Source organism: Fukomys damarensis, unplaced genomic scaffold (assembly GCF_012274545.1).
Source record: "Fukomys damarensis isolate Sample0158 unplaced genomic scaffold, DMR_v1.0_HiC HiC_scaffold_4, whole genome shotgun sequence".
NCBI classification, from domain to species: Eukaryota; Metazoa; Chordata; class Mammalia; order Rodentia; family Bathyergidae; genus Fukomys; species Fukomys damarensis.
The window spans coordinates 35,336,386-35,359,360 of NW_022900916.1; the positions used below are offsets into that span (position 1 = coordinate 35,336,386).

Sequence of the window (22,975 nt, forward strand, 5' to 3'; positions counted from 1 at the left end):
GGTGAATGTACCAAAGGGAAAATTAGTAAATTAAGTCTATGGGAAGTGTTGACTAACTCTAACCATTTTGGGTCTTGGGAAGGAGGTTGTTGTCTTCAGGACTCAGAACAAATTCTCTGGCTACCACTAATGGAAATATCCAATTTTTCCCTTGGAGTTTTGTTTTGTGTTCTTTGATTCTGGGCAGAGACAAAGCAGGAGGAAAGGAAAACAAAGAAAAATACACACCTGAAAGGTGGCTTTATGGAAGTCCCCAGCCACAAGTGTCCTCTCTTGATTCCAAGGGAAGAACTTATTCACAGCATTATACTCCAGAGTTTTATTATTTACTGTTAATCAAGTTGTTGCCACTGTAACAAATTCCTGAGATAAATCAACCTTAACAGAACCAAGGTTTATTATGGCTCACAGTTTTGGAGTTTCAGTCCATGGTCAGGTGCTTTCATCTCTTGTGAGATAATGGCAAGGAAGTACTTCATGGTGAGAAATATTTGGTAGGGCAAACTGTTTACTACATGGCAGTCAGACAGTAAAAAAGAGAGAAGATATCATTGTCCCACAGTCCCCTTTCAGGGAAACCCCCTAGTAACCTAAAACCACCCATAAAGTTTGCCTCTTTAGGTTTCCATTATTATTTCCCAAAAGCCTCACACTGGGGAGCAAGCCTTTAACATATCGCGGCCACTGTGAGCCACCTAGATCCAGACTACAACAGGTCTGATACAACTATTCATCTTTCATTATCCCAACGCTGCTATGAGAGCTTTAAAGATGTGTGAAAGATCTGTATTTAGAGATCCATAAAACAAGGTCATGGGTCTACATGATCTCTGACATTCTATAATTGTAAATGGAAACAAACTGGAAAGCACCTAAGAGAAACCCTTGCCCAGGAAGTGTTCTTATTGAGAGAGAGAGAGAGGAGAGGAGAGAAGAGAGCGATGACAAGGCTGAGGGCTCTCAGTTGTGCCTAGAGAGTGCCTCATAGCCTCAGGGTCAGCAGCTCCTCTGGACATTAGACCCAGAGTTACCATTTGGAATGCATGGGAGACACAGGCCTCAGTGACTTTCTGGAAGTCCCTGGGGTCTCCTTTTTCCTTTACCCTTTTTGGGGAGATGCAGACAGAGTCCTTTTGTTAACCAGGAATGAGGCTGCCAGGTGGTTTTTCACCTTCCCAGCACAACCTTGTATCCTTTGGTAAGCTTTCACCTGTGTCTCTTCCACTTTCAACATTGGCTTTGTTGACTATTACCAGGAATGTTGAATTACCTCTTTTTTTCCTGAACAAAGAACATATTCAGGCAAAGTTATTGGTCTGGAATGAAGAACTGGTGGACGATTGTTGCTGTTATAAGGGCAGCAAGTATTCCGGCATAATTACAATTATTAGAAATAGGATGCCCAATAACATATGTCATTTGTGGCAACTGTATTCGAGTTACAAGGCATGATTTTGTTTCTACAAATGATGGTATTGTGATAACAACCATGGATACTCAGATTAGCTGCCAGAGCCTGAGCATAACAAAGAAAAGGGAGAAGAGAAAGGAGATGAAGCAAACCAAAGTGACAGTGTTTCCTGCTCTCAGTCCTGTGCTCCCAGTATCCCCAGAAACGTTGTTTCACCCTCAGAGTGGCCTTTTGCTAGGCAGCCTGTTAAAAGAGCTGGAAGAGCCACTGGTCCCATGTGGTTTTGGAGCTCCTGGCTCCTCCTCTGAAGATCCACCTTGGCCTCCTCCTCTGGCCCTCACATAGTCATGATGATTCTTGGGGATCAGAGATGAACTTCTGTGGAAGAACAAATCCATTGGCAAGAATTGGTCCTCAGTGGACTATTTTGCTATTATTTCTCATCTGAACTGAAGAGCAAAGTGAACTGGCAACAAAGCTGTATTATCAAGGCACTGTGCTGGAGGGGCTCTGCTAGAAGGCCATGCATATTTGGCCCACAGGTATATGTAAGGCTCAGAGAGGATCTTCCCAGCAACGCATTTCATGTTGAAATTCAACCAGCATGCTTACTCCAGAGAATAGCTATAAGATTGGGGGAGGTGAAATGAATTCTATTTGATTTGCAAAGCTGTGCTTACAAGAGTCTCCCAACTTCCCCCACTACCCCTAGTATCCCTGAAAAGATACATGGAACTAGGACAAGTAATGTCATGAACTCTGGTATCCTAAGGGTTCTAAGACTGAGGAGTTGGCACGGGAGGTCTCTGGACTGCTGGTGCTGAAAGAAACCCCTTACCCTGAGGCAGGGCAGGCCAAGGGCATTTACCCCTGGCTAGACTCTGCAGGGAAACCAAACCAATATCTTATCATTCTGCTTCCCCTCCTGCAGGCAGACATCCCTGGGGTCCAACCCAAGGGGACAAAAGTGCCCTGCCATGCCCTTCAACTTCCTTTGAAGAAACAAGCCAAACTGAGCTCAAGAACTCATTTCCAACCCATGCACCACCCCCTACTTTAGATACTCAATTACTGGGTTGCTACTTCTCCAGACAACTGCACTTTCCATCAATCTTATCTGCCCCTCCCCCATTAGGGTTATGGGTATTTCCTTTCTGTATTACTGCTCTGCTCTCTCCATAAACCAGCCCATCGTAGATCACACTAATGGCATTATAAACTTGGAGAACAGCAAGAAAATATATGGTGCATTACATTTTTGTATTGGGCACCCTGGATCTGAGAAGGGGAGTGTAAATTTGGGGATTTGGTTAGGGCTAGGGCTGGCATGTCTTTGGAATTGATGGGGGCCCAAGATGATGGGGCGGAAGGAGAAGTGACCTGCAAATCATTTATCCTTCGGCTTCCCCCAGGTCCTGCTGCTCCCTAGAGCTTTGCATTTCCCCACTTTTGCTGTAACAACTTGGAGAATTAGAGCTCTCATCTTGTAAACACACTGGGGACTATAAATCCACAGGCCTACTGCCCCCTTCCCCAGGCAGCACAAGTCCTGAAGGCAGCATTTTCTTTCCCAGCTAGGCAGCATTCTTTATGTCCTTGCTCAGTTATTTAAATATGCAGTGAAATCTTTATATAAAGCAGCCACTGACATGCAGGACTACTTTCACTTTTTGGCTTTGTATTTCTGCTCCCTGCAATTAGCAGTGCCATCTTCATTTCCTATGAATTTAAATGGGGACCAAAATATGCAAGGGGTTGGGCAGTTGACCTGGAGTCAGCAGGATCCGCCTCCTCCATGCCAAGCCGTTAAAGGTTTGCTTGTGCCTGGAGCCACTGTCCCTCCTTGTCCTCAGTCCTTCTGCACTATTGCAGAATGTAGCCCCAGGCAAAACAGCCTCTAATGGAGACTGATTCTTATTGCATGCATTCAGCTACAAATAATCTTGTTAAATACAGGTGTTTTCCATCCTCCAAGAGCTGGCCCTTTCAAATGAGAGTTCAGAGAAATGTCCTTTTTAAAAATAGATGAGCAGGGTGTTTTGGAAGAAATTTGTATGGGGTTAGATAATCATATCTGGATAAAAGTAAAATTATCAGATGAAATTATTGTGCTTGTCAGCGTGGATACTGAATGAAGTAACTGCTTGTTCTAATTTTCTTCATTGAGACATGGAGTGATAATATGGGTTGTGCTATGAAACAGGATAACATGGGAAAACATGTGTGGGGTGGTGGAATGTGCACCCAGTTGAATCCCTGTACTACATCATCTTAGCTAGAATCGTTAACAGTCATGCATGCTGCCGCCAGAGCCAGTATTGATGCCTACCTGGAAAATGGTGATTATTAAAATATTAAAATGTTTACTGGCAGGTAAATAGCCACTTCCAAGAGGCTACCTCCTTTGCAAAGTCCCCTACCGCCCAAGATGCTCTTATATTCATTCAGTTGACTGGCATTTTGAATACCACACTTTGGGCTAATTGATTAAGACTCATTATTTCTGTTTTGGAGATGGGAAAATAGGGTTTCAAAAACCATTATAGAGTGATGTAGCACAGGCCATCTGTTGGGTTAGTAGTAGAGCTAAGAGTAAAAGAAAAACAAGCTATTCACTGCACTTCACATTTTCATGCCAAATGTGTGGGCATTTTCCCCCACACCAAGCTACTCTCCAGTGCTCTTCAGATACCACACGGGTAGCCTGTAATTTGATTCCATTCTGATACTATCTACCTAGAGTTAGCATTAGATCCCGCAAGGTAAAGGACTCTTTCCCACAAGATTGGCCCCACTTCCGTGGCCCATCACAAGTCTGATAATGTCACCTGCACTTCTGACCATCCAGCTCTAAATCAGGGGTTCCCACATCAAGTTTGTGAACTTTCTATAATGGATCAGAAAACTCAGGGAAACATCTACTTACATTTCTCAGTATACCATAAATGATATTACAGAGGGTACTGATGAAACAGTACACAGAGCAAAGTATGCAGGAAAGGGCACAGCCTACTTGCTTACTTACTTACTTAATGCAAACCCCTTCCTATTCACCAAAAAGGAAACTTCCTAAACCCCTTCATTTAGGTTTCTATGGAGGTTCCTATCATAACCATGATTAAATTATTATACATTGATTTCAAACTCCAGCCCCTTTCTCTTCCCTAGAGGCTAAAAGGGGGCACTGAAAATTCCAAACTTCTAATCACATAGTTGGTTTCTCTGGCAACCAGGCCCATCTGCCAAGAGGCACCTTATCAACATAAACTCAAATGTGGTTGAAATAAGCTTATACTAAACAACAACAACAACAACAAAAATGCTCCTCTCCCTTCAACCACTCAAAATTCCAAAGGTTTTAGGATTTCTGTCCCAGGATCCAGGGACAAAAACCAAATATATATTCCTTATTGTGTCACACTATCCCTAGAGCATAAAAGTCATTGAATCCAAGCCAACTTCTTCACTTTATGAGTGAAGAGATCCACAGATTTTGAGGGACATGCCTAAGGCAATGTGGGTGGCTGCTTGTAGGTCTCCTGTTTCAGAGCACATGGAGCATGCAGCTTTAGGATGTCACCTTGAAGAATAGGGGACTGTAATTAGGAGAGCAGTGGACAGAGCTGGGAACTCCCTCCCTGCCCTCCTTGTGTTTGGGCACTGGGAGGGGCTGAAATTAATCAGTCTCCATATAAGATATAAATCCTAGAAAGCTGGAATAACTTGGCGATGGGAACTGATGGGGTCATTATGGAAAAGCATAGGGACAGGATCAGAGAAGATGGGTCCTTTGGACATGAGGTAGGAAGAGACAGCAAATGAGGGACAAAAATACAGCCTAAGCTGGATGATGGATAAGGAGAGAACAAATATTTATTGAATCCTTGTTCATTGAGTGCCACGCACTTGTGTGTGTTCATTCATAAAATTCCCCCTAATGAACCTTTGGAGCAGGGATTTTAATCTCTGCTTACAGTTACAATAATTAAGAACACTTCTCAAGATTCTGAATCTAGCAGGAATAGGCCAGTCAGCTTTCCATTGCTGTGACAAAGTACCTGAGAATAACAGTTTAAAAGAGGAAAAGTTTTTTGGCTTCCTGTTTTGGGAACTTCAATCTATAGTCTGCTGGATCCATTGCTTTTAGGCCTGAGGAGAGAAGGTTGTGGCCGAGGAAAGCCACATTCCACAACAGCCAGGAAGCAAGGAAGAGGAGGTATAGATATCTTTCCAGGACACATCCCCAGTGGCCTGCTTCCCCAAGTAGATCCCACCTTCTAATATTTCCACCATCTTCCAATTAACTCATCAAATTATGAATCTATCAATGGATTAATCCATTAATGAGGCCTGAGCCCTCATGCTCCAATGACTTCCTTAAAGCCCCACATATGAACATTGTCACATGGGGACCAAGCCTTCAACAATGCATGAGCCCTTGGGGCACATTCCAGATTCAAACCATCACAATGAGATAGGATAGACTTACTTTCATAGTTGCATAATTCACAAGACAGTGCCTCTATAGTTTAGAAACCTCAAATGTTAAGGATCCAGATCTGGAGGTCCCAAGTCCCTAACCATGAAACAGGCCCTCAGGCAGGAATCCTGGAGAAGTGTGAATGTTTCTCTGAAATTTCCCATGAGTTTCAGATCTGTAGGTGGTTTTACATTTGGGCTCTCAGGAGGAGGCAGGTCAGAATCTGGGATGATGGGGCTGGAGGAAGGGGCAGAGTGGTGGAAATGGTCCCTTCACGCCTTGTTGCCTAGGGGAAAATTGCCATTTTACATTTCAATTAGGAGGGGCACTGAGGTCAGTCAGCAGTGCTAGTAGAGGAAAATGTTCCCAGCCCAGCCTTGGGCCTCTCCAATTATTATTAATGAACTTAACTCTCAGAGCCGCCAACCTTTTTATATGCAAACTAGTCCTTTATGGGGCCACTGCTAATCAGGACTCATCAGAGAACTCCTCACAAGCCTCAGAATCAAACAGGGAACAACTGAGATTAGGCTTCTGCTCTTGCCCTGAACCCGAATAGGAAGAGTCTAGCTTCCAGGCAAGGTTCCAGCCCAGATGAGGAGGGTTTCACAGCTCTGGACTCAAAGAGATCCCTACTGAACAACCACCCTGTCCTGAAGCAGATCTGCCCACTGGTAGGAACTTGCTCTGTCATGGAGGGGAGGAAAGATATTGGCATCTGAGTTGTGCTGCTGCCAACTCATCCGTGGACACTGGGCCACCGAGCCACTGCAAAGCAGAAGACATCTGTTAGGTTGGTTAGAGAACTCTCAGACTTCAGGTCCTTTCAACACGTGATCATGGATGGTGACATGTTCATGTAGGTGAAGGTCAGAGTAGCAGTGCTTCTGGCTTCACCTGCCATCATAGACCTGCTGCCCCGAGGAAAGGCTTCCAAGAGCTGTAGTGAGGGAGGGATGGGTCAGGATGACGAGCCTGGGCCCTTTGGCTGACAACACTCCTCCTCTCACAGATCTGCTGTCCCTAATTCTCCAGCATCACACACCTCCCACTGCATCCCAGAATTTCACCCTTTTCACATAATTCCTCTCTCATCTACATGTCCCACATTTCCATCTTGCCAGAGCTTAGGGCTCAGGATGGAGCCACTAAGACGCACCATGCCAGTACCTCGAGCTCTCCAGAACCTGCTTGTCCTAGAGCCTTAGGGACACATGCAAGGTCAAGGCCAATCCTGCTACTGCTGCTACTGCTGCTGCTGTTGCTGTTGCTGTTGCTGTGTGTGTGTGCACACCCATGCAAGCATGTGCAGGCATGTGTGTGTGTGTAGGTCTTGGCCTCTGCTCCCCTTGCTGTCTCCCTGCTGTTCCATTTTGGTTTCTATTGTATTTTTAACTGTGCCAGAATACATATATGATAAAAATTTACCATTTTAACAGCTTTAAGGTATAGTACTGTGCTTAATAAGTACTGAATGACTGAATGTACTTACTAAGTACATTCTTATTGTTGTACAACCATCCCCAGCACCCTCACCTAAAACTTTGTCCATCACCAACTTAACAATTCCCCTCCCTTTAAACATCACCAGTCTCCTTTCTGTCTGAGCCTGACTGTTCCAGGTGTCTCATTTCACAGAACCACACAGTTTGATGTATGCCTTTTTGTGACTGGCTTACTGTACTTAGGATAATCTCCTCATGTATCAGAATCTCTTTCCTTTTAAAGGCCAGTGTATGGATAGAACTCCTTTTGACTATTCGTTTGTCTATCCATGAACACTTGGGTGGCTTCCATCTTGGCAAAGCTATTGTATACACACTATTGGGAATACGGTATTCAGTATGTGTTCAAATTCCGGCTTTCAGTTCGTTGGGGGACAATCTGAGTAGTGAAATTGCTAGAGCTGACCCTTCTCTTTCACCCTGGAGGAGAAGAGGGGCGGGGCTGGTTTGATGGGGCCAGAGTGCCTCCCAAGCAAGGCCCATTACTGGTTCATCTGTGCCCAGTGGTCTCTCCTCTCTGGCTTCTTCCCTTTCTCCTAGCTTCCTTCACAGCTTCCTACTGCTCTCCCTGTTCTGCTTCCATGTCTCCTGCCTCTCTTGTCCTCTTCTGTTCTTTTTGGGTGACTAGGAAGGGCAGAGAGATGACCACCTCAGGTTGTGAATCATGACTGGTTGGAATGGACAGGGCCTTGGAGTCTCGCCTGACTGACAGCTGGGGAAGCTGAGTCTCAGAGTGGGGGTATGCTCAGGGCTCTACAGCCTGTCAGAAATTTGGCCTTCCTCTCCAAATGCAGTCTTGTCACAAAGCAGCTCTCTGTGACACAGCAGCTCTTGGGACCCAGCAGGAACAGCTGCCAATGGCCTGATCGCCTGGTACTCCTCCGATCTGCATCTGGCCATGGTTTCCTTTCTGTGTTGCTTTACTGAGGACCAGTGCTGCAGTAGGAGTGAACAGTGTCTTCTGAGGGTCAGCAGTGAGCCCTAACAAAGTCTGCCATGCTTCTGATGGTCGCCCATCTGTTTTGACATGCCCCAGACAGTGCCACAGAGGAAGGATCCCTGCATATGTCACAGAAGCCCCACTCCTGCCCACACCCAGCAGGCCAGGGACACTGACTCTCTCCCCACTACCAACATGCCAGCTCCCACCTGTCACTGCCCTCTTTCCTCTGACTCCATTCTTTCCCAGCCCTTCCCGCACAGAGCTAACTCTCGCAGGAAAAAAATAGTCCCATGATTCATTTCCTCCAAACCCAAACACTCTCCGGGTCTCACACAGCTCCAGAGCTAAGTGTGCCCATTGCTGGCATCTAGGAGCAGCCTAGTATATTTCTGCTCCAAAGGGTATTTTCTTGGGGTTAGGCCATCCTCAGAGCTCAGCCAGAAGCTTCTGGATTAAAAAGATCGCTGGAGCCTCTTCCAGAGCATTCCCAAATGCCAGGCTCAGCCCATGTACAGGAGGCCCTCATGGACCCTCCAGCTGTGGCTCAGACTCTCGCTCCAGAGGCCAAGACACACCCAGGCTTTGCCTCCCTGTGAATCTTCTCAAGTGGCCCATCTGTCTCGACTCCAGCCATCTGGAATTTGGCAGACAAAGAGGCCATCAGTCCCCACGGGGCAGTATGCCCAGGCAGCAGGGTCAGTCTCTGCACGGGAGGACTGGTAGTGGGAGGGAACCACAGGAGAGTGTTTGAGCATCTGGAGCACAGAGGAGGCATTAAAATGAAGCTGAAGAGGCCAGGAGCAGGCTCTATGAGGAGCAGCCTCAAGAAGGTGACACAAGGATCTGAGATTTCTCAGGCCTCATTCTCTCCCTTCCGTGCCAGGGTGGATACCACATGGCCATGCGGGGCTGTGTCTGTGCAGCAGGGCAACATCTGAGGAATGTCTGTAGCCTGCCCTGTGGCTTCCCACCTGCTCAACCTGAGCCTTGACTTCTGTCCCCAGGACTGCCCCCAGCTGCTGCGAGTGGACAAGATCCTGGTGCCTGTGGAGGTGATCAAGCCCATCACACTGAAGGCCAAGAACCTCCCACAGCCACAGTCAGGCCAGCGTGGCTACGAGTGCATCCTGAACATCCAGGGCAGTGAGCAGCGGGTCCCTGCCCTGCGCTTCAACAGTTCCAGCGTGCAGTGCCAGAACACCTCCGTGAGTCGCCCGCTGCCACCCCCACCGCTCTTCTAGAGCCAGTTAGCCCAGCTCTGCAGGTCCCCAGCACCCACTAATCTACTCAGTTCCCTGCTTCCCTTACCCTCCTCATCCACCTTAGTCGCTTCACCCTGACCCAAGCAGCATGCTGGCTGTGAGGCCACCAAGTGCCTGGCCCTAGTTGTAGACATATTACAGGGTAATCTGCCTAGACAGGGTAACGGGATGCTGGGCCAGCCAGGGGGTCCTGAGCCCTGTTTGCGAGCAGATGATTTTGCAGGGTGCTACGTCTGTCCTCTTCCCTGAGAGTTCCTCTAGAAGGTCTTGGCCTTTCATTCCCTGCGCCAGTCCTGAGAACTGCATTTGCGCCAGCAAAGGCCCCACTGCCTTGAAGCCTACACAGAGGCTATGTCAGCAAGCACAGCTTCAGGACGAAATAGGTGGCATCTCAGGGAACCATGAAGCGTGGAACAAGAGAGGGCCACTTAGATAAACTGGAGCCCTTCCCAGTGCTTTCAATCTCCACAGTGAGTCCCACCTCCACTATGAGCGACCTACATACTACCTACCCAGTTCCTTAGAAGCACGCCTGTCCCTGATTATGTATCCTTCCCCCTTATCTCTCCTTACCCAGGGCTTTCTAGCCAGGGTTCTAGTCCTTCCTGTTCTCTTTCTGGGTCACTTCTATGCATCCAGATGCTCAAAGACCTGCAATGGAATCATGGACTCACAACCTTTCCACGCTGTGAGAAACCTTGTAGTTCTTCACCTTGCAAAGGGAAGACAGGTCCAGAAGCCAGGGCAGATACAAGTCTGTGGGGCTCAGATGTATACAATCTGGGGACCTTCTTTAAGATCAAAATATAGCAAGTACACAATAAGATTTGCAGGCAAGCCTTAGCAGGCACACTGAGAGCAAGGGCAGGAAGTACGTCTGAGGTTCCATTTGCTTTGGGATAACCTTCCCTTTACAGAAGGTGAGAGGCTTGCTCAAGGTCACATAGCTAATTATTGGCAAGGCTGGCTGGATTTGGGGTGCCCTCCTGTGTCACGCTGCATGTCATTCACCCCCTAGTTGCTCCTGCCTACTTACATGAAGTGAGTGTATTTAGGGCCGTGATGTGGAACCAGAGAGCCCTGAGAGAAAGTGCATGGGAACACCCTGCTTTTCCTGCAGAAAATGATTGAGGGGGAAATGGAGCTCAGAGAGGTCTACCTGCTTGCCCAAGTTCACTTAGCATTTCAGACACTGAACTGGTCCCTAATCCTACAACGTCCCAAATCCCAGATGCATCCCCACAGCTTCTCATGTGTATTTCCCCCACCGTCCCTGGCAGCCAAGCTATTTTCCAGATTTCTGCAGTGTTCTAGATTTAACCTGCAAGCAAGGGGAATATTAAACACCTCCTGTTTCCTCATAAATCCTAAGATCAAGGAGACTAGTCCCTAAGGGTTGGGCTTGAGTAATTCTGCCCCTAACGAGAAGGTCTCAGTAGAGATAGCCTGGACCCCACATTTGATCTATGCAGGTGGAGATTTCAGACCAGAAGAAAATAGCCTTATTTGCTGGGAGACACTGCCCAGGGATGCAGGGGGCATCTGGAAAGAAGTCTGTGGCCTCAGTGCCCAGAGAGGGGCACAAATGTCACAAACACTGTAAAGACCCCTGTGCTCAGGCAGGTTTGGTTAAACAGAGAGAGCACCCCAGTATGGTTAGCCCTGTCACCCTCTGGGTCAGACCTCTCTCAGTGCCCTGGAGACTAACTCAGCTTCCAAGCTGCAAGCTGAGACCCACCACCATTACTCACTGTGGAACTGGAGGCAGATTGCTTCACAGTGTCCCAGGCATTTCCTAGACTGAGAGCTCACTGACCCACCGAGCTCTCGGTGGTGGTCACTGGGAACACCTTGGATATGGTATTGAAAGCATCACAGAGAGGACCAGGGCACAAAAGGGAACCCCCAGGCAGGCAGACAAGTGCTATCCCCTCCTCTGTGGTGTCCCCAGGGGACCTGGATGGCATGCAGTCAGCACTTGTGGGTAAAGAATGGAACAGTCTTGACATCTGTCTGTCTGATGTTGAATTCTGGGATTTCAGAACTCAGGAAGCCACATGACCCCTCACTGGGAAGTTGACATCTGGAGACTTGATGTGCCAGGGCATGATGGACATTTCTGGTTCCAACCCCTGGCCCAGGACTTCATGCCCCCGAATGCCCAGGCTCAAGCACTTCCAGATGTGCTTCCAGGAGTGGTGGGCACAGCTGGAGCCTGAGGCTCTAACCACCAAGGGCAGTACCTATTGTCCAAGCTCAGGACCCTCCCCTTCTTTCCTGAGAGCTGGGGTAGGGATTCCCCTGTACTCTGGCCTGTGTAGCTAGGTGCCGCTCTGTAGATCCAACCAGTGCTGAGGCCTCCAGGTCAGGACTCCCAAAGGACCTCTGCCAACTTCACCTGAGAGACTTTTTATCCCCAGTACTCAGAAAGTTTGTTTCTCTCCATTTTAAGTCTGAGACACTGAGGCAAAAAGAAGGGTATCCCAAAAGGAGCCCCATCTCCCCACCAGGACCCACTGGGATCTCAAGTTCAGGAGAGCTCGGCTCTCACTTTTCCGAGGACCCTCTCTTTTCTTTAGGGTAAGTGGGATCCCAGTGTAACACTGGTCTCTGCCAGGATGCCACTTGCTGCCAATTGAATTTCTTAAAAAAAATATTCCTTAAGCAGGGAAAAACCCCCTCTCCTTTAGTTATAGAAAACTAGGTACCATCACATAGAAACAGACCTGACAATATCTTCTAGAGCTTGTTAACAGAGGGGGTTAAAAGGCCTACAGCAGGCAAGTGTCCACCCCCAGATCACACAGCAAGGAAGGTGCAAATTCCGAGGTTGAACTGTTCCCTAACACCACCTAACCTAAGATTAGGCAAAAAACCAGCAGTGGAGTACCGTATTCCCAGCTTTGGTGTTATCCCTGGAAGCAGACTCTCCTCAGCCTCAGAGAGGATTGTGTAGCACAGACTGTTTTGTTTTCTAAATCCATGAGCAATCTGGAGTGGGCGGAGGAGGGCAGACCTAGCAGTGGAACCCCTGGGTTTATGATGGCAGAGGAAGTTGGTCACAGAGGTCTCAGAGGGGAGCAGAGAAAAGGGGGACACAGGGACAAGAGCAAGCATGGCAGTAGCTGGGATGAGCAGGTGGAATCCTTCCAGCCCCACTGTTTAGGAACAACCCCTGAGCCAATGACTGCAGCCCCTGGGACAGTGGGAGGAGAAGAGCAGCCCAGCCACAGAGGGGGAGCCACTGCGGGGACACATGGCCTACTTCAGACCAAGGCTCCAGGAAAATGTCAAGTGCTGCTAATAATAGAGCCCACAACCTCCTCTCTGGCACTGCAGTCACGCAAGCAGGGGGCTGCAAAGGGCATCGGCTGGCTGGAGTGCTGGTTGTACAGGCCTGGTGCCCAAGGCCTAGCTGCAGGGCTTCACACTCTCACATTTTACCCAGACACTTTACCATGTGCAGAACAGAGGAGGGGAAGGAGCTGGGCACAGAAACTGTTCCTGATGCACAACTGAGAGCACAATCCTAGAGGTAGACGTGGTAGTGTCATTTTTTTTAGGCCCGTTTGTGTGGCAGAAATTTCCGGCAAAATATATCAGAGCTCAAGAAAGGGACTGCTTGGAGGCAAGAGTGTCTCAGTTCTGAAGAGATCTTCTCTGCTTTAGAAGGAGGAGAAGCAGAAGGTCACGCTTTCCTGAGGTAATGGGTACAGTCATCCATTAGTCAGGCCACAGTGTGCTAGGCCTTGATTGAGACATTTAACCTCCTGGCCTCCAGGACCCTGTAAGCATCCAGCACAGGCGGAAGCTTCTTCCCACAGACTAACTGCTGGCTAATTACAGAGAGCTATATAAATGCTAAGTGGGGCAGTGGTGGGGGAGGCCTGGGGACGAGAGCCTGAGCTCCTCAGCTGTCAGAAGAGGTATAGCATTCCAGCCATGCCCCTGCAGGGCACAGGTCAGCCACCACCCAGGAGAGGGGGCTTCCCATCACCGGTGACTTCCCTTGAGACTGAGGAGGTAGTGGGGAGCACCTGGGGTTAATCGTTTCTACAATATCTCATCATTGTGATCCTAGGAATCAGGGTGGGAAAAAGAACACCATGACCAGCATATTTGATACTTAAAGTCTCTTCTTTTTTCAATTTTCTTCAAAATCAAAAAGCACATGAGCACGTGCATTCAGGCGCACGCACGCACACACACACACACACACACACACACACACACCAGAACATGTGAGTTTCTCATATGCAGCACACATCCCCATATGTACCAAGTGTCTGGCACATAAACAGTATGTGGCTGTTATGACTCTCCTACATAAACATAAAGACAGGTAGCACAAATAGAGTTTTACAGAGTATTCCCAGGTGTATACACATAGATTAAAATACACAGCATACTGGGGAGTTTAGACTATGTGGCAAGCACAGGTCTCAGGGCATTATATGCATTATCCCAAATCCTCAACATCCTGGGGGAGATATGCACTGGTTTTAATTCCCACTTAACAAATGGAAACCTGAGGCTTGGATCATTTTGCTTATGTTCAAGAATCTGGTTCCTACAGGACCACTTTGTGGCTGTGTGTGTGTACATGTATATTTATGGACATAGGGATAGTATGTACAGTAGCTGATCTTCATGTACAAAGCTGATGAACATGCATCATGTTGTTTATACATCATGAACATGTATATACACGTTTGTGCACTCAGACATTCACACAGGCAGAATTTCTTGCTTCCATCTCTGGGGGAGTCTCAGGACCTTCCTGAAAGGGGCCTGAAGGTTCTATTGATCTTTGGCTCACTGGTGCCTAGTCAGAACCTGGTACTTCCCCTTTGGCCCTGGATATAGCCAGCCTAGGGGCAGAAGCTGGGCTCCCAACCTGTCTTACCCACCATAACATCCTCTGAAGGCTGAGCTCTGTGGCACCAAGTGCTGCCTGCAGGTGACCACATGGTGCTCAGACTGAAGCAGGGCAGCCCGCCTTTCCCAGAGACCTCTAGCTGGGAGTCTGAGGCCCTGGGCACCCCTTCCCACTGGGGCCTTGAGGTGGGGCCAGATGAAAAGAGGTGGAACCAGACTAGAGGAAGAAGATAGGAAGGGAGCCTGTAAGGGAACCTGGCTCTTTCTCTCACCAAAGGGAAGGCACCTGTTCCTACATACCTGTCTCTCCACTGGGCTGGCCCTGCTTCTTGCACACTGTGGGGGTTTTCAAACTTTAGTTGGCCCTGAAAGCATGGAGAAGCTCTTTTGCAATGTTCCCTATCTCCAGAGAGTCAAATTCAAATTCAAATTCAGGTCTAGAGTGAGCCCTGGAACCTGTATCTCATCCCTGCTTCTGATGAAGGGGTTGTTAGTCTATCCTAAGAGTTCACAGTGGCAGAAGTTTGTGAAAAAATCAGACAGGTTGGGATGCTGCAGCCTGACCCAGTGCAGAGACTGAACCTCTCAGGATTTGATGATGAATCTCCTTTTATTCACAGCTTCCCTTCTCATGGTTTCAGTTACCCGTGGTCAACCACAGTCCTGATATCTTAAGTAGAAAATTTCAGAAATAAAAAATTATAACTTTTAAATTGCCAACCTTTTCATGTAGCATGATAGAATCTCCATTTGTTCCCTTCCATCTTACTAGGATGTGAATCATCCCTTGGGTCCGGTGCCTCCACGCCATGTTCCCTGCCTGTTGCCACATTATCGGTCATAGTATTGAGAGGCAGACAGAGACCAGTCACACGATGTATTATAATATATTGTTATAATTGTTCTATTTTATTAGTTACTATTTTTTATCTTTTACTTTGCCTAATCGATGAATTAAACTTTGTCATAGATATGTATGTACAAGAAAAAAGAAAGCATATATAGGGTTTGGTACCATGTGAGGTTTCAGCATCTATTTGGAGTTTTGGAACATATCCCTCTGGTAAAGGATGACCACTGTCCTGGTTTATGAGATGATGGATATCTCTGATGTTGTTCCTGCAACGACAGGGGACTTTGCTTTATTCTTTGGACCCAGGTGGTATCAGTCACAGGAGGGAATCTGTGACGGTGCACTGCAAACCACCTCTATCCTGGGAAAAATGCCGAACATGCCTCCCTGACCTGGGCATATGGTAGCAGGGAGTTAAACTTGTGTCATTTGGGACAACACCATGGCATCTTTACACTGGGGCTCATTTAGGGACTCAGGGAGATTTCTTGGATGGAGGATTATACCATATCCTTTAGAAGCTTCCATCCATTCCTGCCCACACCCAAAGGCATACTCCCTGGACCTTGAGAGTCTCCCAAGGCAGACATTCCCAATACCTGTGGCTGTCTTCCTTGCTCTCTTTGGGGAAGATGCTGTGGCCTCTTGGAGGAGGAAAAGCATGGGAGAGGTCCCGTGTAGCCATCACCATCTCCAAAGCCCAGCTCCTCCAAACTTTAACTGCATTAAAAGAGCTCATTGGTTTTACAAACACAACTTCAAACCAAGTCCCCTTTCAACAAATTCCCAGATCTCAGCTGCTTCTGTACAGAAAACCTGTCTCAATTCCATTCATCTGTCCTGCCCCCTGCGAGGGCAAAGTCTGGTGGAATAATGAGAAAATCACCAGGTAGGGATTGGAAATGCTGCCCAGGGCAGGGTCTGAGTTCCCTCTGCTTACCTCCTTTCCTTGGGCACTGAGAAGCATCTGCTGTCAGAGGCAGGGCAGGGGCTGGAATGCTCAGGCCCTGCCCTCTGCACCTGCTCCTGCTCCCAGCCTTCACCCCCTTTCTTTTAGCCAGGACCTACCCAGGTGGAGTAGGTGGGGTGGGGAGGGTGGGGTGGGATGAGGAACCCGGTGACAGAGGCAGCCAGTATCCCCAAGGACAGCAGTGTGGAAGCCGAGGTGTGCCTGGCTTTGAGCCAGTAAGTGCCTTTAGGGTCTCGCCCTGAAGGATTTTACACTGTCAGCACTCACCTGATCTTTGGTTCTTTTATCTCCAGCCTCACATCCCCTTAAAGACTGTAGCTCCTTCATTTTTACTCTCTGCACCCACTTTCCCTGCTGGGGAGTAGAAAGTTCCCTGGTGTAAAGGTGGGCCTAGAAGGGCCTTGTGGAAAGTTTCCCTGGGAGAAAGAGGACTCCTTCTTGGTTAGACTTCCTGGGAAAGCCCAGCTAGGTGGAAGTAGGTCAATTGCCTGCAGCCTCCTCACCAAGATCCATGGTGATGAACCATGGCTCCTGGCTCTATCCAAGCTGCTCTTTGAAGCCCTCTCCACACAGGTGTGGCTTCACACAGGTATGCTAGGAATCCAGGTCCCACTTCTTTCTTTTCCTCCAGACCCACCCCATATACACATGCACATGTGTATAAAGGAGTGGACAAGTATTGGCCAGTCCTTAGCCCTGTGTGTTCTTGGGGGCCTGAGGCTGCACTTACAGCCTCTAGAATTCTCTGTGCAGCTTTCTTTCTTCTCTTCTCCCCATATGGCTTCAGTACTCTTATGAAGGGATGGAGATCAACAACCTACCTGTGGAGCTGACTGTTGTGTGGAATGGGCACTTTAACATCGACAACCCTGCTCAGAATAAAGGTGTGGAGGGGCAAGCGTGGTGGGAAAAGCAGGGGGAGGGATGGAATGGGGAGCCCCCACTTGCTAACCCTTGATATCTCCCTCCAGCTCTGAGTCCCTCCTCCTAGCCTCTCTACCATGCATACTTTGCTGTCTCTTCTTGGGCCTGGGCTCCTGGCTGGTGGCTTGCAGGAGGGAGCAGAAGAAGAGACTTGCTGGGAAGAATTGCTGAGCATGGAGACTCATGGCTTGCTTCCTTGCGTCTCTTCCCTCAGCCCTGGGGTTCCTTTTGTCTTTTCTGTCAGAATGGCTAAGGGGCAAAGCTGCCCTAGGACCCTTCCTCCCAGACTGGGACTGTACTCTTGGTCCTTCTTCCTGTCCCCTTCTGGCCCACCTCATCCCAAAGCATCTCTTGCCCTTGCCTTCTGCAGTTTACCTCTACAAGTGTGGGGCCATGCGTGAGAGCTGTGGGCTGTGTCTCAAAGCTGACCCAGACTTCGAGTGTGGCTGGTGCCAGAACCCAGGCCAGTGCACCCTGCGCCAGCACTGTCCTGCCCATGAGAGTCGGTGGCTGGAGCTGTCAGGTGCCAACAGCAAGTGTACAAATCCCCGCATCACGGAGGTAAGCCACATGAGCTTGTTGAAAGGACACAGTCCCTAAATGCCTCTGTGGCAAGGTTATATCAGTGGCAAAGGGTTCATGGAGGCTCCGGTGCAGAGCCCAGCCCAGGGCACAGGGTGAAGGTCACAATGGAAGCCTCAGGGCTCACCAAAAGCAAGTAAGTTATAGGGGCAGAAATGAATTTGCACACAAGAGTACAAGACTAAGGAGGGGCCCAGGCAAGGCTAAACATGTACATAGTGGGACACAGACAACAGAGTCTGAATCCAGGTTCCACTAGCTCACTGATGGGTGCCTTGGGGCTAATTCATTATTCCTCACTGTCCTCGCCTGTACAGGGGAGATACACAAGGAGTGGATTAGAGTGGACTGTACTATAGATTGCCTACTTAGCTCCATTCCTCCTCCTCCTCATTCATGAACATCATTAAAATCATGACCAAAGATACCTAAACCAAGGAAATTGCTGCCCTGGGGTTCATTTAAGTAGCTTACTCTCTTCACTTCTCCACTGCACACAGTGGCAGAAAGACCAGCTAAAATACCCCTTTTTGCTGTGGCTGGAGTTCCTTGTCCCCTCTTAAAGTAAGAAAGAGAGATGCATGTTTCTTTCTACATACTCTACTGTGTCTTGCACATGGCACAGGAGGTAGCATGTGATAGGAGCTCAGTGCCTCTTTGCCATTGTGGATGCTGGTTATGATAATAACCAGACAGGAAAGGGAGAGGCAAAGAGAAGGAAAATAGCTCAGACTCTTCCTGTAAATGATGAGAACAAACTGGTGCCTATAAACATATATTATCTGATAGTCTCGCAGTGGCAGTCACAGCCCTAGGCTATGTGTATGTGCAGTGCCTTAGAGTTTGCATGGTACCTTCATGTCTCACCAGTCTTCACAGCCACCCTCTTATGTTGGGTTCCTAGAGTTGCTGTAAGTACCACAAACTAGGTGGCCTAACCAGTAGAAATCCATTTTTTCACAATTCTGGAGATAGAAGTCCAAGACCAAGGTGTTGGTGGGGTTTGTTCCTTCTAAGGACTGTGAGGAAGGAACTGGTTCAGCCTCACTCCTGCGCTTGTGGGTGACCCTCTTCCATCTGTGTGTCTTCTCATTTCTCCCTGCAATACATGATCCTCTGTGTCTCACTTACCCCTTTGTATGAGGACACCAATGATATTGGAGTAAAGCCTACCCTAATGAACTCATTTAAGCTCCATTGCCTCTGTAAAGACCCTACCGGGGTTAGTTAGGACCTCCATAAATGAATCTGTGGGATGGACACAATTTGACCCATCACATTGGCTGAGGCCAGGGCTATCATTGCCCTTTCCCATACAAAGAGACCAATGTTCAGCAATGTAATTTTGCCCTGCCAGCATCTTCTGAGTCCTGGGTTACTGTTCGCCATTGCAGTGGTAGGACTTTACACCCCGACTCTCAAATTGTGCACACATAATTGCTGTGTTACAGCCAGAAGGGTCTTCACTTTTGTGGGTGAAGAGCCTTACCCAGTAAAGCAGCCTTACAGGGTGACCCTCAAAACGTGCCCCACTCCTCAGTCCTTTCACCATCCAAATTTCTGGTTATCTATGCATGAGGAGCTCCACTCAGCCCCTTTCCAGTCCTCCACATGGGGAGGAGCTAAGCAGGACAAACTGGGGGCAAGCACTAGCACGTTTAACCTACAGAACTGCAGCAAGATGACAAGGTCAGTGCCCCTTCTGCAGCCTGTGTCCCCCTTCTTTCCATCCCAGCTTACCCCACCCTGCACGTCCTCTACGAACCGCTGCCCCCACGCCATTAATAAGAAGCCAGCCCTGGGGATACAGCACATGGCAGCTCCTAGTGTGCTGGGCTCAGGAGTCAGAGCAACTTGCTTTCTTCTTGGCCTGGGCCCAAGAAAATCACAGGGAGGAGGCTGCAAATTAAACAAATCTCCCTGCAATGGAGGCTATTTACTGCCTCCATCCTGGCATCAGCCCTCCAGGGAACCTGGACTGGGCCAGAGATAAAATTTCTTTTACAGGATGACAAGCTGGGGCTGGAATTTGATGTAGACACTGCTGCCAGGTGCTGGGGGCACATTGGACACTGACCATCTGGGCAGGCATTGGGGACAAACCCAGACACCCTCTCCCTGTCTTCCTGGCTGCTGCCTGCCTCCCTCATGCAGAGATAGGTCTGTGTTTCTGAGGAAGCTATTTTTCTACTACAATGGGGACACAGTGCAAACTCTCATACCCATGTGCACATCCACTTGTAAATATTCATGCCCACATGAGGGATGTGTAAGAGGCAGGAGGTGGTTGGCTTGTTGTAGGCAAACAGCTCTCCCAGCAAAGATGCTGCTCAGGGGCAGTCAATCCTATTGCCTTTGCTTCCCCAACTTTCACCCTTATTCAGGATGAAACCACAGTTGTGACCCTTGCTGGGTGGGACGGTAGCACATGCTGAAAAGAGCTAGAGTCTCCTACTATTCTGATCCCCAGACATGAGCCAGAAGCCAGGTGCAGGTGCACTGAGGCATCAGCAGAGGAAAGGAGTGGGTGAGGTGTACTTGTCACATTAGGATCTCATTGACTGTCCTTGCTCATCCCTCAGAGCTGCCCGGGGCTGTTGAGTCCTAACTTTCCAATCTTGGTTTGATGATGGCATCTTAAGAGGAAAAGCCAGACATGTTGACCACTATACCAGGGTAAAATCTAACTTAAACTTATCCCCAGGAGAAACCAAACAATTAAGGCAGAGTGTGTGACCATTGCTCCTAAAAGACCAGAAAAGTGCTGTTTTCATTATAGTTACAATGCACGCTGCTCTCACAAGACCACGGGAGCAATGAGACACAGTCCCTGCCCTCAGTAGATAAGGGTCTGAAGAGGCAGGGCTAGGAGTCGGAAAGATGAGGAAGCAGACATAAATAACTGTTATCGTCAAACAAAGCAGAAAAATAAGGTGCCTTGGGATTTCAGTGGAGAAAAATATGTGGTTATGGAGATTGACATTTGGGAAGGATCTCCAAAGGTTCACAGGATGATCCTGGATAGATTGATAGAAAGATTTTATTCTCCTTGAAAGTAAATCTAACATGGGCAAAGGCCAAAAGACTTTAATTCTAATTTTCTGCTAATTATCCAGTAATACTGCAGTTACATTTCATCCCCTCATCTCCTTCTACAAGATGGAAAGATACACCAGGGACTTTGAACACAGTTCCTAAGACCATGCACAAATACATTGCTTCACTCAAGGCCACAGCCCATTAACAGCCCCAGACTGTGGATGACTGTGGACTTAGAACCACTCAAGGGGTTAGCACAACTGAAAGAAAAAACAGACAATCTGTTGGTCCCATTGAAGGTGATCAAAAGCATATCCTAGAGCCTATACCATTCTTCTCCTCCTCCCTGCAGATAATTCCAGTGACCGGCCCCCGGGAAGGGGGCACCAAGGTCACCATCCGGGGAGAGAACCTGGGCCTGGAATTCCGGGACATTGCCTCCCATGTCAAGGTGGCTGGTGTGGAGTGCAGCCCTTTGGTAGATGGCTACATCCCTGCAGAACAGTAAGTGGAGGCCCCTGACATGTGGAGAAGGTGCGGGGAGACAAGTTGGTACAAGCTGAGTATCCTTTAGTTCAAGTGCTTGGGACCACAAGTGTTTCAGATTTAGGGTTTTTTAGATTTTCAAATATTTACATATGCGTAATGAGATGTTCTCATGATGGGCCCCAAATCTAAACATGACCTTCATTTATGTTTCATATGCACCTTATGCACATGGGCTGGAGGCAATTTGTTACAATTGTTTTAATCATTTAGTGCATGAAATTAAGTTTCTTGGTGTGAAACTTTTCACTTGTGACATTAAGTTGTCACTCAAAATGCAATTTGGAGCATTTCAGAGTTTAGATTTTCAGATTAGGGAGGCTCGACCTCTATGAGGAATGCCCTTGTCAACAACAGAATTTCAGAACTTCAGTGAACTTCAGAAAAAAGAGATGCCTCAGACATTCTACAGTGCTGGAAGTACCCCCACATAAACTCCCCACCCCCAGCTGCCATACTGGGAAAGTACAGAGCGGGGAAGGGGTGATCACAGGGAGAGAAGAAAAAAATGATGCTACCTACCTGGAGCCTGCGGTAGAGGTGAGACAAAGCAAAATTTAGACTGCCAGAGAAGCATGAATTCAGTTCTCTGCACTGTCTCTCTAAGTCCCAACTCACAGTTAGATCTATGGAATGAGAGAGAACACCCAGCAAAACAATTCTGACATGTAAAAACTTAATATGTAAGGGAGGTAACATTTCAAATCAGCAAAGAAAGACAAGATCATTTAATAAATAGCGCTGGTTAACATCCTGGAAAAAGTACAATATCGGATCCTTATTTCACATTAGACACAAAAATAAATTCCAGATGGATTAAAGAGTTATGGATAAAAAATGAAACTGTAAAAGGATTCAAAGAAAACAGGTGAGAATTTATTTGATTTCAGGAAGAGGGTAATATAAACTGCAAAAAAAGGCATTATAAAGGAAAAGATTAGGGAATTTGAGCACAGAAAGCTTTAAAACTTGCACTTCAAAAATCACTGTAAGAAAATAAAATTGTGAGTGATAAACCAGGAATATGATTAGACCCTATCACAGTTAGTAGTTTGCCTTAACGAGTTAAAAGTCCTTATAAATAAAAGAAAAATATCACAAAGTGGGAAAAGACCGTGAATGTACGATATACAAAAGATGTATAAAGGACTAAAAGTCATAAAAATGCAAATTAAAATAATAGAGATCAAATTTTAGAAATACCCAGTGTAGACAAGAGACATGAGAAGTAACAGGCCCATTCACTCATGGCAGGGTATAATATTGGGACAAACTTTCTAAAAGTCACTTGGAAATATGGGTCAGAAGACTTTAGCCTGACCACCACACTTCTAAATTGTTCCTTAAATAACCAGCTTGTACAAATGTTTGCTTGCAAGAATGCATATTTCAGCTGTATTTATAATAAAAACTCAGAAGTAATTTGTAGATCTAAAAATGGGAAATTTGTCAATTCAATAAATTATTGTCCAGAAGCTCCTTAACTTACAATGGGATATTTGCTGATAGGCCCATTATAAATTGAAAATATAATAAATTCAAAATGCATTTAATACACCTAGTGTACCAATCATTCCAGCTT

General features: G+C 47.4%; 1 protein-coding gene across 2 annotated transcripts in view; it reads left to right on the top strand.

The window, feature by feature from the left end:
- The window catches only part of Plxna4 (plexin A4), a 420,278-nt gene that overhangs the window by 338,111 nt on the left and 59,192 nt on the right, over positions 1–22,975 (top strand). The window contains exons 10-13 of one of the 2 annotated variants that reach the window (XM_010611730.2): positions 9,344–9,544; positions 17,090–17,186; positions 17,597–17,787; positions 21,200–21,351. In XM_010611730.2, the coding sequence (XP_010610032.1) occupies positions 9,344–9,544; positions 17,090–17,186; positions 17,597–17,787; positions 21,200–21,351 (641 nt within the window). Of the gene's footprint in view, positions 1–9,343; positions 15,352–17,089; positions 17,187–17,596; positions 17,788–21,199; positions 21,352–22,975 lie in introns of those variants that run through there. The other variant, XM_033757685.1, reaches the window with a different exon arrangement.